This window comes from Anolis carolinensis, chromosome 2 (genome assembly GCF_035594765.1).
Source record: "Anolis carolinensis isolate JA03-04 chromosome 2, rAnoCar3.1.pri, whole genome shotgun sequence".
NCBI lineage: Eukaryota > Metazoa > Chordata > Lepidosauria > Squamata > Dactyloidae > Anolis > Anolis carolinensis.
Genome location: NC_085842.1, coordinates 130939444 through 130952149, shown reverse-complemented (window position 1 = coordinate 130952149; position 12706 = coordinate 130939444). Strand labels below are relative to the sequence as shown.

The following is a 12706-nucleotide window of genomic DNA, read 5'->3' as shown; positions in this document are numbered from 1 at the left end:
AACTAAAACGATTAAAACAGTTAAAATCGTCATAAAATAGTCATAAAATACAATATACAAAGTTTAAAACAATGCAAAGTGCTTATGCCATTCATCCACCAGACCTTATACAAGAGCCGTAATTCAGACGGCGTCGAGGCCAACACATGCTTATTCTTCAAATGCCTGCGTACATAGCTTATCCAACGTTCTGGATTATCTAACCCATTTTTGTAGTCAATGTTTTCAATACATCGTGATATTTTGGTGCTAAATTCGTAAATACAGTAATTACTACATAGCATTATTGAATATTGAAATACCCTTTCTGTCAAATGTGTTGTATAACATGATGTTTTGGTGCTTAATTTGTAAAATCATAACCTAATTTGATGTTTAATAGGCTTTTCCTTAACCCCTCCTTATTATCCAACATATTCGCTTATCCAACGTTCTGCCGGCCCGTTTATGTTGGATAAGTGAGACTCTACTGTATTTGAGAACGCAGAAAGGCTGGACCATTCTTACAACCACCATGTCAGACAACACAGAGAAGCCATAGAAATCCACAAGCAGGGGGACAATTTCAACAGAAAGGAGGAAACCATGAAAATGAACACAATCTGGCTACCAGTATTTTAAAAAACCCCTCTAAAATCAGAACAGCAAATAAAGAACAACACTCTGAAAACAGGGAAATCCCAGACAAGAAACTATCAGAGCCAGTGGATTGTTGTGCATTTTCCGGGTTGTATGGCAATGTTCCAGAAGCATTCTCTCCTGACGTTTCACCCACATCTATGGCAGGCATCCTCAGAGGTTGTGCGGTATAATGGAAAACTAAGCAAGAGAGGTTTGTATATCTGTGGAAGGGCCAGGGTGGGAGAGCCAGATAACAATCAAGGCCAGCTAACACCTCGCAACAATGGATTCCCTCAGGCAGGACGCAGCCAGGTTTTGAAGCTGCAAGGCCATTCGATGCTAATAAAGATGGACAATTGCAACATTCACATTTGCCTCAAGCAGACAAGAGTTCTGTCTCCCACCCTGGACCTTCCACAGATATATAAACCCCACTTGCCTAGTTTCCAGCAGACCTCACAACCTTTGAGGATGCCTGGCATAGATGCAGGTGAAACGTCAGGAGAAAATGCTTCTGGAACATGGCCATGCATCCTGGAAAACTCACAGCAACCCAAAATGATCTAATGTTTGGGAAGCCAAGCCCAATGAGGAGCAGCTGAGGGAATGGGGTCTGTTTGGTTTGGAGAAGAGAAGGCTGAGAGGAAGGGACAGGAGAGCCATGTTTCCATATCTGAAAGGGTGCCACGTTGGGGAGGGGGCAAGCTTATTCTCTGCTGCTCTGGAGACTAGGGCACAAAGGGGAAATGGATTCAAATGGCAGGAAGGGAGACTTCACCTAGACATCAGGCAGAGCACCCTGCCTTTAAGTGCTTGTTCGTAGAGGGATGTGCTGCTGCCTCAGTGTGCCATGGAGGCTCCTTCTTTGGAGGCTTTTAAGCAGAGGCGGAATGGCTATCTGTCATGGGTGCTTTGGTTGTGTGTTCCCATATGGCAGAATTCAATGCTAATTGAAGGCCATTCAATGCTAATAAAGATGGACAATTGCAATATTCACCTTTGCCTCAAGCAGACAAGAGTTATCTGCTTCCACAGATATATAAACCCCACTTGCCTAGTTTCCAACAGACTTCACAACCTCTGAGAATACCTGCCATAGATGTGGGCGAAATGTCAGGAGAGAATGTTCCTGGAACATGGCCATACAGCCCAGAAAACTCACAGCTGCCCAGAATGGGGTTGGTCCATGGCCCCTAGGGTCTCTTATATGACTGTGATTCCATGCTGGTCCTCCTCCAAAACACAGGATGAGGGTGCTTTTGGTGAAATCTAGACACCACTCACTGCTTTGAGGACTTCTGCCCTCAATTCAGATTGATAGGGAAGATGGACGAAAGGATATTACATCCTAATCTTAAGATCCCAGAGCTCCAACCCTAAGCTGAATTTGTCTGTTGTGCTGGTGAAGAATTGCAATGAAATGCAATTTTCAGGGAGAAAAGCTGTGAACTGTGTGACAGTGTGAGGTTGTAATGGCAGATAGAGCTTCATGTATGCCCTTTTTGACTGCTAGGCAGCCCTTGCAGAGTGAGAAAGTAACCCATGCCCTGCTCAATTGTGTTAATGCTGTGGCTGTGGCCACTGCCAGTAGCTAGCTTTACAGAGAGCCAGGGAAGGTGGGCGGGGGGAATGTTAGACCTGCTCCTCATTGTATTCCACACCAAGTTCCACCAAATCGCATTCCAGCCATGGGACTTCAAAATCACTTCCCCCCATTTCTGGACTGGCATAGTTGGACTTAAGGAGGAAGGCAACTTGGGAGGCCCCAGGCATATGATTAGAAGCCCTTGTGACCTGTCCAGTAAGATCATATTTAGGGCAGAAGCACTTAAAACCCATAGAGAACAGAAAGCCTAAAAGATTCCTGTAGCGACAAACAGTCTGGTAGAAGCAACCGGCACCCAGAACCACCCTTTCTTGCCCTAAAGGTCAGTTTTCCTTCTTAGAGAGGCACACCACACAGGGAACTGCCAGCAAAATTGTCATCTTTACTTTGGTCCTGCCCCTGCTTGGCTGGGAGACACACAAATGCTCCATAACAGAGTTTGACCCTTGAAGATTTACTTACCAGCCATACTAACTGGGCTTGAGATTTCCCAGGGGAGATAACGAGTTATTCCTCTGTATCGATGGGGACTGGGCAAGCATAGATTGTGGTATCCACAGGGATCCTGGAAAAAATCCCAGTAGATAAGAAGGGCCCTGTGTGTGTGTGTGTGTGTGTGTAGGAGAAATAAGGTATCAGACAAAATTTTTGGCATTTTTCGAAGTGGGTTGGGCGAACCTGGGAGCTTTCTGTGGTTTTGGGGAAAATAATGGGACTTGCTAATCATGTTTGATACTTGCACAGTCCATGACCATCCAGCCTCTGCTTAAAAACCTCCAAGGAAGGAGCCTCCACCACACTCTGAGGCAGAGAGTTCCACTGCTGAACAGCTTGTAGAGTCAAGAAGTTCTTCCTAATGTTCAGGTGGAATCTCCTCTCTTGTAATTTGAACCCATTGCTCTGAGTCCTAGTCTCTAGAGCAGCAGAAGGCAGGCCTGCTCCCTCTTCCTAATGACACCCTTTCAAATATTCATACATAGCTATCATGTCTCCTCTCAACCTTATCTTCTGAAGGCTAAACATACCCAGTTCTTTAAGATGCTTCTCACAGGGATTCATGGTCTCCAGACCTCTGATCATTTTAGTTGCCCTCCTCTGGACACCTTCCAGCTTGTCAGTATCTCTTAAAATGTGGTGCCCAGAGCTGGACACAGTATTTCAGGTGAAGTCTAACCAAAGCAGAATAGAGAGGCACTGTGACTTCCCTTGATCTAGACACTATACTTCTGTGGATGCAGCCCAAAATCCCATTGGCTTTTTAAGCTGCTGCATCACACTGTTGGCTCATATTCAACTTGTTGTCCATGAAGGCGCCAAGATCTTTCTCACATGGACTGTTGTCGAGCCAGGCATCACCCATTCTGTATTTGTGCATTTCATTTTTTCTGCCTAAGTGAAGTATCTTAGTTTTGTCTTTGTTGAAATTCATTTGTTAGTTTTGGCCCGGGTCTCTAATCTGTTAAGGTCATTTTGAATTCTGATACTGTCCTCTGGAGTATTGTCTATGCCTCCCAATTTGGTGTCATCTGCAAACTTGATCAGCATGTTCTCAAAACCTTCATCGAAGCCATTAATAAAGATGCTAAACAGCAGCAGGCCCAGGACAGAACCCTGCGGTACAATTATTTTGTTTGTTTTGGTATAACTATTTTGTTTTATGTGTGCAATTTTGTCTTGAATTAATTCAAGAGTGTTCTACTCTAAAATTACTTTGTACTTTTTCCACCCTTTCAAATGATGCCCCTCTCACTTGCTTGGCTTTCATTTTCTTTCTCTAGCATAGAAAGAACTAATATGCTCGAGTGTTGCAAGAAACAAGATAGCCTGCTTAGTTAAAGCATCTCCTCTCTGAAATGTTGGGGTTTTTTTACATGCTAAGGGAGGACTTACATTGTAAACTGGCTCTTCTATTTCCCACACATCATTTAAAAATATTGTTTTAAAGGTATTTTTCATTTTAAAAATTACTTTTGTCTGCTTTCAATCACGATGATGACATTCATGTTTGTTCCCAGGGTGAAAGAGGCCTAAAATCACTTTTACTGTCACATAGAGAAAATTTTGAGTCTATTTTTCTCAGATGCACCCAAGACAGAAACGTAACCATAATATTTTACAAAACATTTAGTGCAGGCTGGACCTGGTTGCTGAGGTAGAAATATGTGGTAGCAAAGACAGATGCTTATTGGCTTCCTTTCTGTATTAGATGCCCTAAGTGTTGGGCAAGCCTAAAAGGGAACAAATTTCTGCTTTCCCATCAAATCAGTCAAATCCCATTAAGCTCAAGAACAGGGATGCTCGTTGTTGTTTTAAAAGCCGATTTAAAATAAAAGTTAGAAGCCTGGAGCGCTATCAGCATGTGCATGGAGAGAGAGAGAGAGGTGTCCTTGCCATTGGGCACTCAGTTGCAAGCCCTCTGATCATTCCAGACAGGCATCAGCAGAGAGCACTCGGGCTCTCTCCAAAATGACAGAAACAAAACCCTGAAAGGCCAAGGAGAATCCTGATACAGTTTTGTCCTGCCTTTGCAGGTCGATTTCTCATTCCCATGTTTACACTGCAGAGTTTCTACCACTGGCAGTGTTGCAGATTTTTGTATAAGTACCAAAGTTAGCTTTAAGATTTGAGTGTTAGACCTGGGTCCAAATCGCTGCTCAGACATGAAAACCTGCTGGGTGGGTTTGGGAAGCCACTCTCTCTCAGCCTTGGAGAGGGCAACTGTAAATCCCCCCTGGGATGGCATTACTGAAGACAGAAGTAGTAAGTATTTGAAGTTCCACCTTATGAAAGATATCCCATGTTTTTATCTGTAATAGATGTGGTGAGAGGTACAATATTTCACAGTTACGTCTCAAAACCATCACCCACTGATAACAGAAGAGTAGCTAAGCACTCCTGCCTTGATCTTTGGGAAACCTCTTTCTCAACAAGCATTAAGGTTCTTGAGCTCCTCTCCCTGCTCCCATTTTCATTACAAGCTTCTTTGGATTGGAAAGAAAGATGCTCCTTTGTCAATATCAATTTTAGACAAAACAGATGATAAACAGAATCTCATCCTTTCTGGACACTGACACTGGGTGCACCTACACTGTACAATCAATGCAGTTTGATGGAACTGCAATGGCTCAATGCTAAGGAAGCCTGGGATTTGATGTTTAGTGAGACACACCAGCGCTCTTAGGTAGAGGATGCTAAAGACAAAACTACATCTCCCAGAATTCCATAGCTTTGAGCCATGGCAGTTAAAGTGATATCAAACTGCATTTTATTGTCAAATCATTGGGTGGCTGTGAGTTTTCCAGGCTGTATTGCCATGCTCCAGAAGCATTCTCTCCTGATGTTTCGCCCACATTTATGGCAGGCATCCTCAGAGGTTGTGAGGTCTGTTGGAAACAAGGCAAGTGGGGTTTATATATCTGTGGAGTGTCCAGAGTGGGAGAAAGAACTTTTGTCTGTTGGAGTCAAGTGTGAATGTTGCAATTGATCACCTTGATTAGCACTGAATAGCCTTGCAGCTTCAAAGGTTGGCTGCTTCCTGTCTGGGTACCAGTATTAAAAAACTCTAATATCAGGACAGTAAATAAAGAACAACACTCAGAAAACAGGGGAATTCCATACAAGAAACAATCAGGGCCAGCTAACACCTCCCACCAAAGATTCTCTCAGGCAAGAAGCAGCCAGGCTTTGAATCTGCAAGGCCATTAAATGCTAATCAAGCTGGCCATTTGCAACATTCACACTTGCTTCAAACAGAAAAGAGTTCTTTCTCCCACCCCGAACAACAGACCTCACAATATATGAGGATGTCTGCCATAGATGTGGGTGAAACATCAGGAGAGAATGCTTCTGGAATATGGCCATATAACCTGGAAAGCTCACAGCAATTCAAACTGCATTAATTCTACAGTATAAATGTATCCAATGAAACATTTTTCTTTTTAAAAAATCCCCAATAAAATGGGCAAAATACTATTGCATTAAGCATGCACTTCCGGCAAGTAGTTGATAACAGGAATCAAACCAGGAAATAAAACTACACAGCCCATCTACAGCCAAGGTGTAACTCGGTCGTTATATTTCACACATTTGTTTTGCATATTTACCAGCTTTCTAACAGTCCCACTTCACTCAGTAGTGTTTTAATATATTTCTGTTTTCCCTTGGAAGGGAAGTTAGGATTTCTGCGACTGAAATTAGTCCCTTTGTGCTTTCTTTCCCATGCCAATTTTGTTGCAGATCTCAAATGGATAAAGCTTTTCTTCATGATAAAACAATCTGAGACTTTGAAAAAAAATCAGAATTCATTATCACTCAGATCTGTATTTAATCATACTAGAGTACACCCACCCTATTGTTTGAGGAAACCAGTGATCCATTGCTTAGAAGCAGGGCTTTGCCTCCTCCAAATTAAGAAATGGAGATTTGGGCAATACAATAGATAGCCACACAATGTTTCATTTTCTTAATTTAAATAGAAGAGATTAGACATTTTATATACTGCTGGATCAAATATAACTAAACATTTCATATTTATACTTGTGCACATAAATATACTCCCAAAGAATAAACACTAGTTAATCATTGAACTTAGGCAAAGTGCAAACCATTTTTCATACCGGTTTCAAAGCTGGAGTTAAGAAATCAATTCTTAATGCTTGTTATTTTCTTGCTTCTAGGGAGAGGGCAGCAAAATCAGGGCAGTTTGTAAATTAATCTAGCTCTTAGGGCACAGTGCTGTTCTCTCATCATACCAACTAAAATCTGTTGTCAATGAGAGGAAGTACAGTGACTGTTTTCTTTACCAAGACTGAGAAGGCTCCATGGATGAATTAGGCCTAAGCACCTACTGGGACTCTTAATCTGAAACTGCTTTTAGGCCAAAGAGGTAATGCACTGATGGCAGAGGCATGCTCATGATAAAGACACCTTTCAGTAAGCTTTAGCAATAGTGCTGTTCCCAGGGATGGAAGACAAATGGCTTATTCTGCTAAAAGGGCTGGTAGCTTAGGGTCATGATATATCAAGCAGATCCTCCTTGCAACCTCGTCCTTTTATAATAGAGGTAGCCCAACTGCTAGCCCTCCAAAATCTGCTTTTGGATTGTGATTCCCATAGCCATTCTGGATAGGGCTGATGGAAGATGTTAGCCAAAAACACTTGGAGGCTCACAGTTGCCTTTGTAATTACATGTTGGGAGCAGGGCACTTATTTCATACGTCATCTTACACAGTCCCTCTGGAACAGGATGGCTGGCATGAGAAGTACTGACATCATCTGAGAAGCCAACTCATACAATTGTTGTTGAGACAATGAGAGCGCTGAGCAGACTGAATTCTTTTTCCCCTCAACACAGTCAAATCTGAGCAAGTCAGGTGAACATTATCTTCATGGCTTAGGCAAACAGGATTTTTTTGGACTCAAAAATTAAGGGATGGCTTTACTCCTGTGGGCTTGCAACGTGGTTTGCAGGTTTAAACAAGATTAGGCTTTGGCGTACAACAGTGAATTGGTTTTTAAAGTAGCTGGGCCTCCTTTAGTGATGTCTCAGGCACAGCCCCAAGTAGCTGACAGTTGAGTCTGCCTTGCGTGATCTCCCAGAGTCAAAAGGGAACCAGAATCCATGAATCTCACATGGCCCCGCAGCCTGGATACAATTAGCATTCTGTGATTCCATTCCTTAAGATTTCTCATGATTCCTGCTCAGTGTTTGGGGCCCGCCATGCCCAGGGGGGGACCCTGTACATAGGCCATAATGGCGTTCTGAAGAAAGCTGGCTCGCTGGGCTTCCTCCTCCCTCATTCTTGAGATCTCTGCTTCCCGAACCCGCAGCTTCTCCTGCAGGCTTGAGATTTCACCCGCTTTGTCCAGCAGCGCCTCCCGGTGGTTACTGGACAGCACTGTGCAAAAAACATGGGGAAGAGTGGTTTTTTACAGAGCAGTAAGAGAAAACCCTAACACCCCGTATGTCCATGTATGCCCCAGTGAAGAAGAAACCCAGGTTTATTTTTAGCCTAAAAGAGAGTTGGGGAATATGCAACCTTTCAGATGCCGTTGAAATGGAAACTACCATCTGCCGTAGCAAGTACAACCAGTGGTAAAGGGTCACAGATGTCACAATTCAACATACAAGGGGGCAGGGTCATGCCCCCATGTTTTGCTTAAAAGGAGAATAATAAAGCAGGTAAATGTGGGAATTGGTTTCTTCTCTTGCTTACAAGTTCAGGTGAGTCTTTTAAAATGCTAGTGGCCACACTATAGGAAAAGGTTCAGAGCACAATCAGTGGGGACTTACTCTCAGTAAATGTGCCATTAGACTGGGGCCAATTTATCTGAAAGTCCTACTGAGTATTCCATCACCCTAAGAGACTACAGTGGTGAATGTGGAAAACAAGCCTTTTACTGAAGCAACATCTCAGATGGGAAAATCCCTCCCAAGGGCTGTTGGATGAGTTCCATCCTTATTGAGCTCCAGCAGAGGCTCAGAACTGAGTCATCTGGCTACTGGCGCTTAAAAAAAAAATCTCTGTTTCAATCTTAAAACAATCTCTTTTTAAGTAATGTTTCACATGTTTAGGGCCTTATAGTGGGAAAAAGCTAATGTATTAGGGTTGTTGTGTGTTGTGTGAGGCACAACCTCTGAAGATGCCTGCCACAGATGTGGGCAAAACGTCAGGAGAAAATACTTCTGGAACATGGCTATACAGCCAGAAAACACACAACAACCCTTTGATTCTGGCCATGAAAGCCTTCGACAGCACAGCTAATGTATTAATTAATTAATTACAGTATTTTGTGGTGCATACTTTGAGGAACCCTAATGTTCGGAAGCATGATTAAGATAAAAAAACAAATACTAGATTGTAGCATTTAATTTTGATGCTATTTATGGAGTTGGGTGGTGGAGTTGCTTTCCCTCTTCTAGGCAGGCTGGGAATAAAGAAGGCAAAGGCAGGGCATGAGGACAGCCCCAACTAAGGAAGAAATGGAAGGACTGTCTGCTGGGAACCATGTGGCCATAAGGCAGTGGTTCTCAACCTGTGAGTCTCTAGGTGTTTTGGCCTACAACTCCCAGAAATCCCAGCCAGTTTACCAGCTGTTAGGATTTCTGGGAGTTGAAGGCCAAAACATCTGGGGACCCAAAGGGTGAGAACCACTGTCATAAAGGCTGCCAGGTTATAGTGGCATGTTAAGGAAAAACAGGTTATAGTGGCATGTAAGGGATGTTAATACATGTCAGGAGGTGGATATTAGTGGACTGACCTCTGGACCCATGGGTCCAGAGTTAGGATAAGTATGAGGTTGCCCCCCCCCCCCCACATTTATGGGTTTAACTTGTGTGGATTAGATTAAGTTGATCTCTCTTACCCAAGAGACCTCTCTAGGAATCTCTAGGTCTTCCAGGATGACTCTTTGATCAAATTCTGGTCTGGTGGATCATAGAGTTGCTCTGGAGGACCTAGAAATCCTTGAAGAGGTTCCTATTGTTGTGTGCAGAACCATTACAGCCTACCAGGTAGAGACAAATGTCAATTTCAACTTCCAATAGTAAAGGTACAGGGCTTCAGAAGTGATGGGGGAGGGATAAAGGCATTGCCCCCCTCCAATAAAATGCTGGGTCGAAATGAAATTGTCCCTCGATCCCCAAATTTCTAGCACTGATTGAATATGGTTTACACCTTGCCCTCTCCTTTTCTTTGGATGCTTAAACTGTATATCTAAAGACTCAGCTAAAGTTTATTGTTACTGCAATGTTAGAATGCGGGTATTAAAGGAAAATTTATTTTGGAGGGGAACAGGATTCTTAATTAGGGACCAGTAATCTGTTTTTGCTCCCACCTAGATCTACCATAGATCAGAAATGACTTGAAGCTATACAATAACATAACTACACTCGCATGGGACATCCGGTCTTGTTTCTGTCTCTCAGCTATACCACATGCAAAGCTTAGAAACATTCCTCTATGGATCACAGTCCTCTACATCCCTCGGCCAATGGTCATATCAGCTGCAGAATTATGGGAGCTCCTATGTACTCAAAAAAGTGACTTTTCCACAAGCATTGCACATACAGTGTGGGGCATCTAGTGGAGTATGCTGAAAGTGCGTAAGGGTCAGAAGCAAATAATAATTGGTCATCAGGCTTTTGCTACTGGCTGATCAGGATACAGTCAACACTGCTGAGGAAATAGAAATCTATTCTGCTGCTCAACATGACGGTTACCTTTCATCTGTCGCTCTAGGGCTGCAATCTTCTCTCGCATCCCTTCCTGTGCTGTCCTCTCGGTCTCCAGGTGCCCAATCTGCTCCTGCAGCTCCACTCGCACTTTGTTGACCTCTGTTACTTTCTCCTGTTCTTTGCTGATCAGCTCCTGCCATCCACAGCACATAGGAAGGGAACAAAGTCATCAGTGGCCACAGCCTGTGGAGGCAGGGCTCCAGGTAGTTTCCCAAGGCTTACTAGGCTTATTACACGAAGAGTGAGAGGCTTTGGTGGACTCACGGGCCAATTTGGCCTCCTCTCTCTGGATGTGTTGTGAGTAGAGTTAACCATCCAACAAAACAGCTTCTAGGAGTATATTTCTCCATTAAAAATATTGGGATAAGGGGGAAGGAGGGTGTAGGTTTCACCAGAGCCTCAAAAAAGTGGCAACTCCATCCTTGTATTGTACTTTCAATACATGAGTCCTAACACATCCATTAATATTTTCCCCATTTCCTCTAATACATATTAGCGTTAGAGGTTTGTGCATGGTAAAAAGTTATGATAAGAAGCTGATGAACACAAACATCTAGCTCATCCATAGCGCTGTTATTGGATAAATATTCTATGTACATTACCATTAGACCTTTTGGGTATGTAGGCATTTGATTTAATTCATTCATTTCCTCAGAGGAATGAAAGCAGTGTGCTTTGCCCCTCAGTTTCATCCTCAGAATCAATCTGGTGATGTAGTAATGCAGAGAGCTGGTGACTGATTGATCTTAGGTTGTTTAGAGAGATTCACAGCTCAGTGGAGATTTGAGCATGGGTCTACTCAGGCCTAGTCCAACAATCTTGACTACTACAGTATATTGCTTGTTGAGAAACAGCATTTTCAGTGGTCAGAGAAGCTGCTGTCTTGCCCCATTTTTAAATGCTATTTCAGATTTATTTATTTTTAAAAAAAATCTCCTGTGCCCATAGGCCAGCAATCACTTATGCATATCTGAACTTACGTATGTATGGAAACAGAATTATTTACTATTTAATCCTAGATATGTTTATCCAGAATTATGCTCCACTGAATTCAATGGAACTTTCTCGCAGATAATTGAGGATGGGATTGGTGCTGAGTCCCGGTGGTGGGTTCCCTTGTTTTGGCATATGTTCTGCTCCCCTTCCCTTTCAAGCTAGCTTCTCTTTACCTGCTGAAGCTCTTCCACCCGCCTTCTGAGTCCTTCCACCTGCAGGCTGAGCTGGCTTTCCTTTGCATGAGCCTCAGACATGGCTTGTTTCTGCTGCAAACAGTAATTCTGAGCCTCATCGCGGGACTGCATCATCAGCCTAAGCTTCTCCTCCAGATGGTCCAAACGCTGTTGCTGTGAATTGCCCAAAAGACAGGGAAACGAAAATTTAAAATATAACGATGATCACTATTCAGAGCTTTCATCTGGTTCATGAAATCTTATTTATTAAGTTAATTAGTTATATACTTTATCTGAAAATCTCAGAGTAGCAAAAAAAGAAAAAAGAAAGAAAGCCAATCATGACAATATAAAATATAATCGGAAATCTTAGTTGATTCAATGTAGAACTGCTAAAGGGGGAAAAAAGCTTCATGAAGGACTAGTCTACCCTCCAATCTGTCAAAACTAACATCATAGAGTTCGAATATCATGGGACATTGTAGTTCCCCATACCACATTGTCATGGCCAGCAGTCTGTCTGGTCTGGTTCAGCTACTGTTGAGGGCAGGTCTTCAGCAGAAGCAGACACTTCCCAGAATTTTCAGCAAACTCAGGCTCCTTCTACACTGCCATATAAAATCCAGATTATTTGCTTTGAATTGGTTTATATTGCAATGTAGACTTATGTAATCCAAAGCAGATAATGTGGATTGTTTGCTTTGATAATCTGGATTATATGGCAGTGTAGAAGGGGCCTTAGAAAGGGTTAATCATATATCATCCTTTGTAACAAGAGAAGTATCATAGGATTCAGCAATTAGAGCTGGAGGCTCATGGAGACAAGCTCCAGCAGAGACCTCTAAATAAAGAAGGCTCTGTGAAATGGCTCTTGGTAGCAGATAGTGTATTCTGACTCTGGATTCTGGTTTTACCGCCCTTTCGTTTGTATTCCTGGATTTTGACTTCTGGCATCTGAATTTGGCTTTGTTTGCAAGAGCTCCTGATATTTGACTTTTGGACTGTGATCCAAAACAACAAGCTACTGTTGTTATTTCTTGGCTGAATCCTGACTCTGCTACTTTTCAGGCACTC

At 42.8% G+C, this 12706-nt stretch overlaps 1 protein-coding gene across 4 annotated transcripts in view; it reads right to left on the bottom strand.

Annotated features, from left to right (window-relative positions):
• Nucleotides 1-6531: 6531 nt before the first annotated feature.
• The window catches only part of lrrc45 (leucine rich repeat containing 45), a 32017-nt gene continuing 25842 nt past the window's right edge, over nucleotides 6532-12706 (bottom strand). For all 4 annotated transcript variants that reach the window (XM_062973947.1, XM_008104578.3, XM_003217315.4 and 1 more), the window contains 3 exons: nucleotides 11633-11806; nucleotides 10449-10596; nucleotides 6532-8124 (listed from right to left, as the gene is read on the bottom strand). In XM_062973947.1, coding sequence (XP_062830017.1) covers nucleotides 7928-8124; nucleotides 10449-10596; nucleotides 11633-11806 — 519 coding nt within the window. In that variant the 3' untranslated portion in view covers nucleotides 6532-7927. The remainder of the gene's footprint in view (nucleotides 8125-10448; nucleotides 10597-11632; nucleotides 11807-12706) is intronic.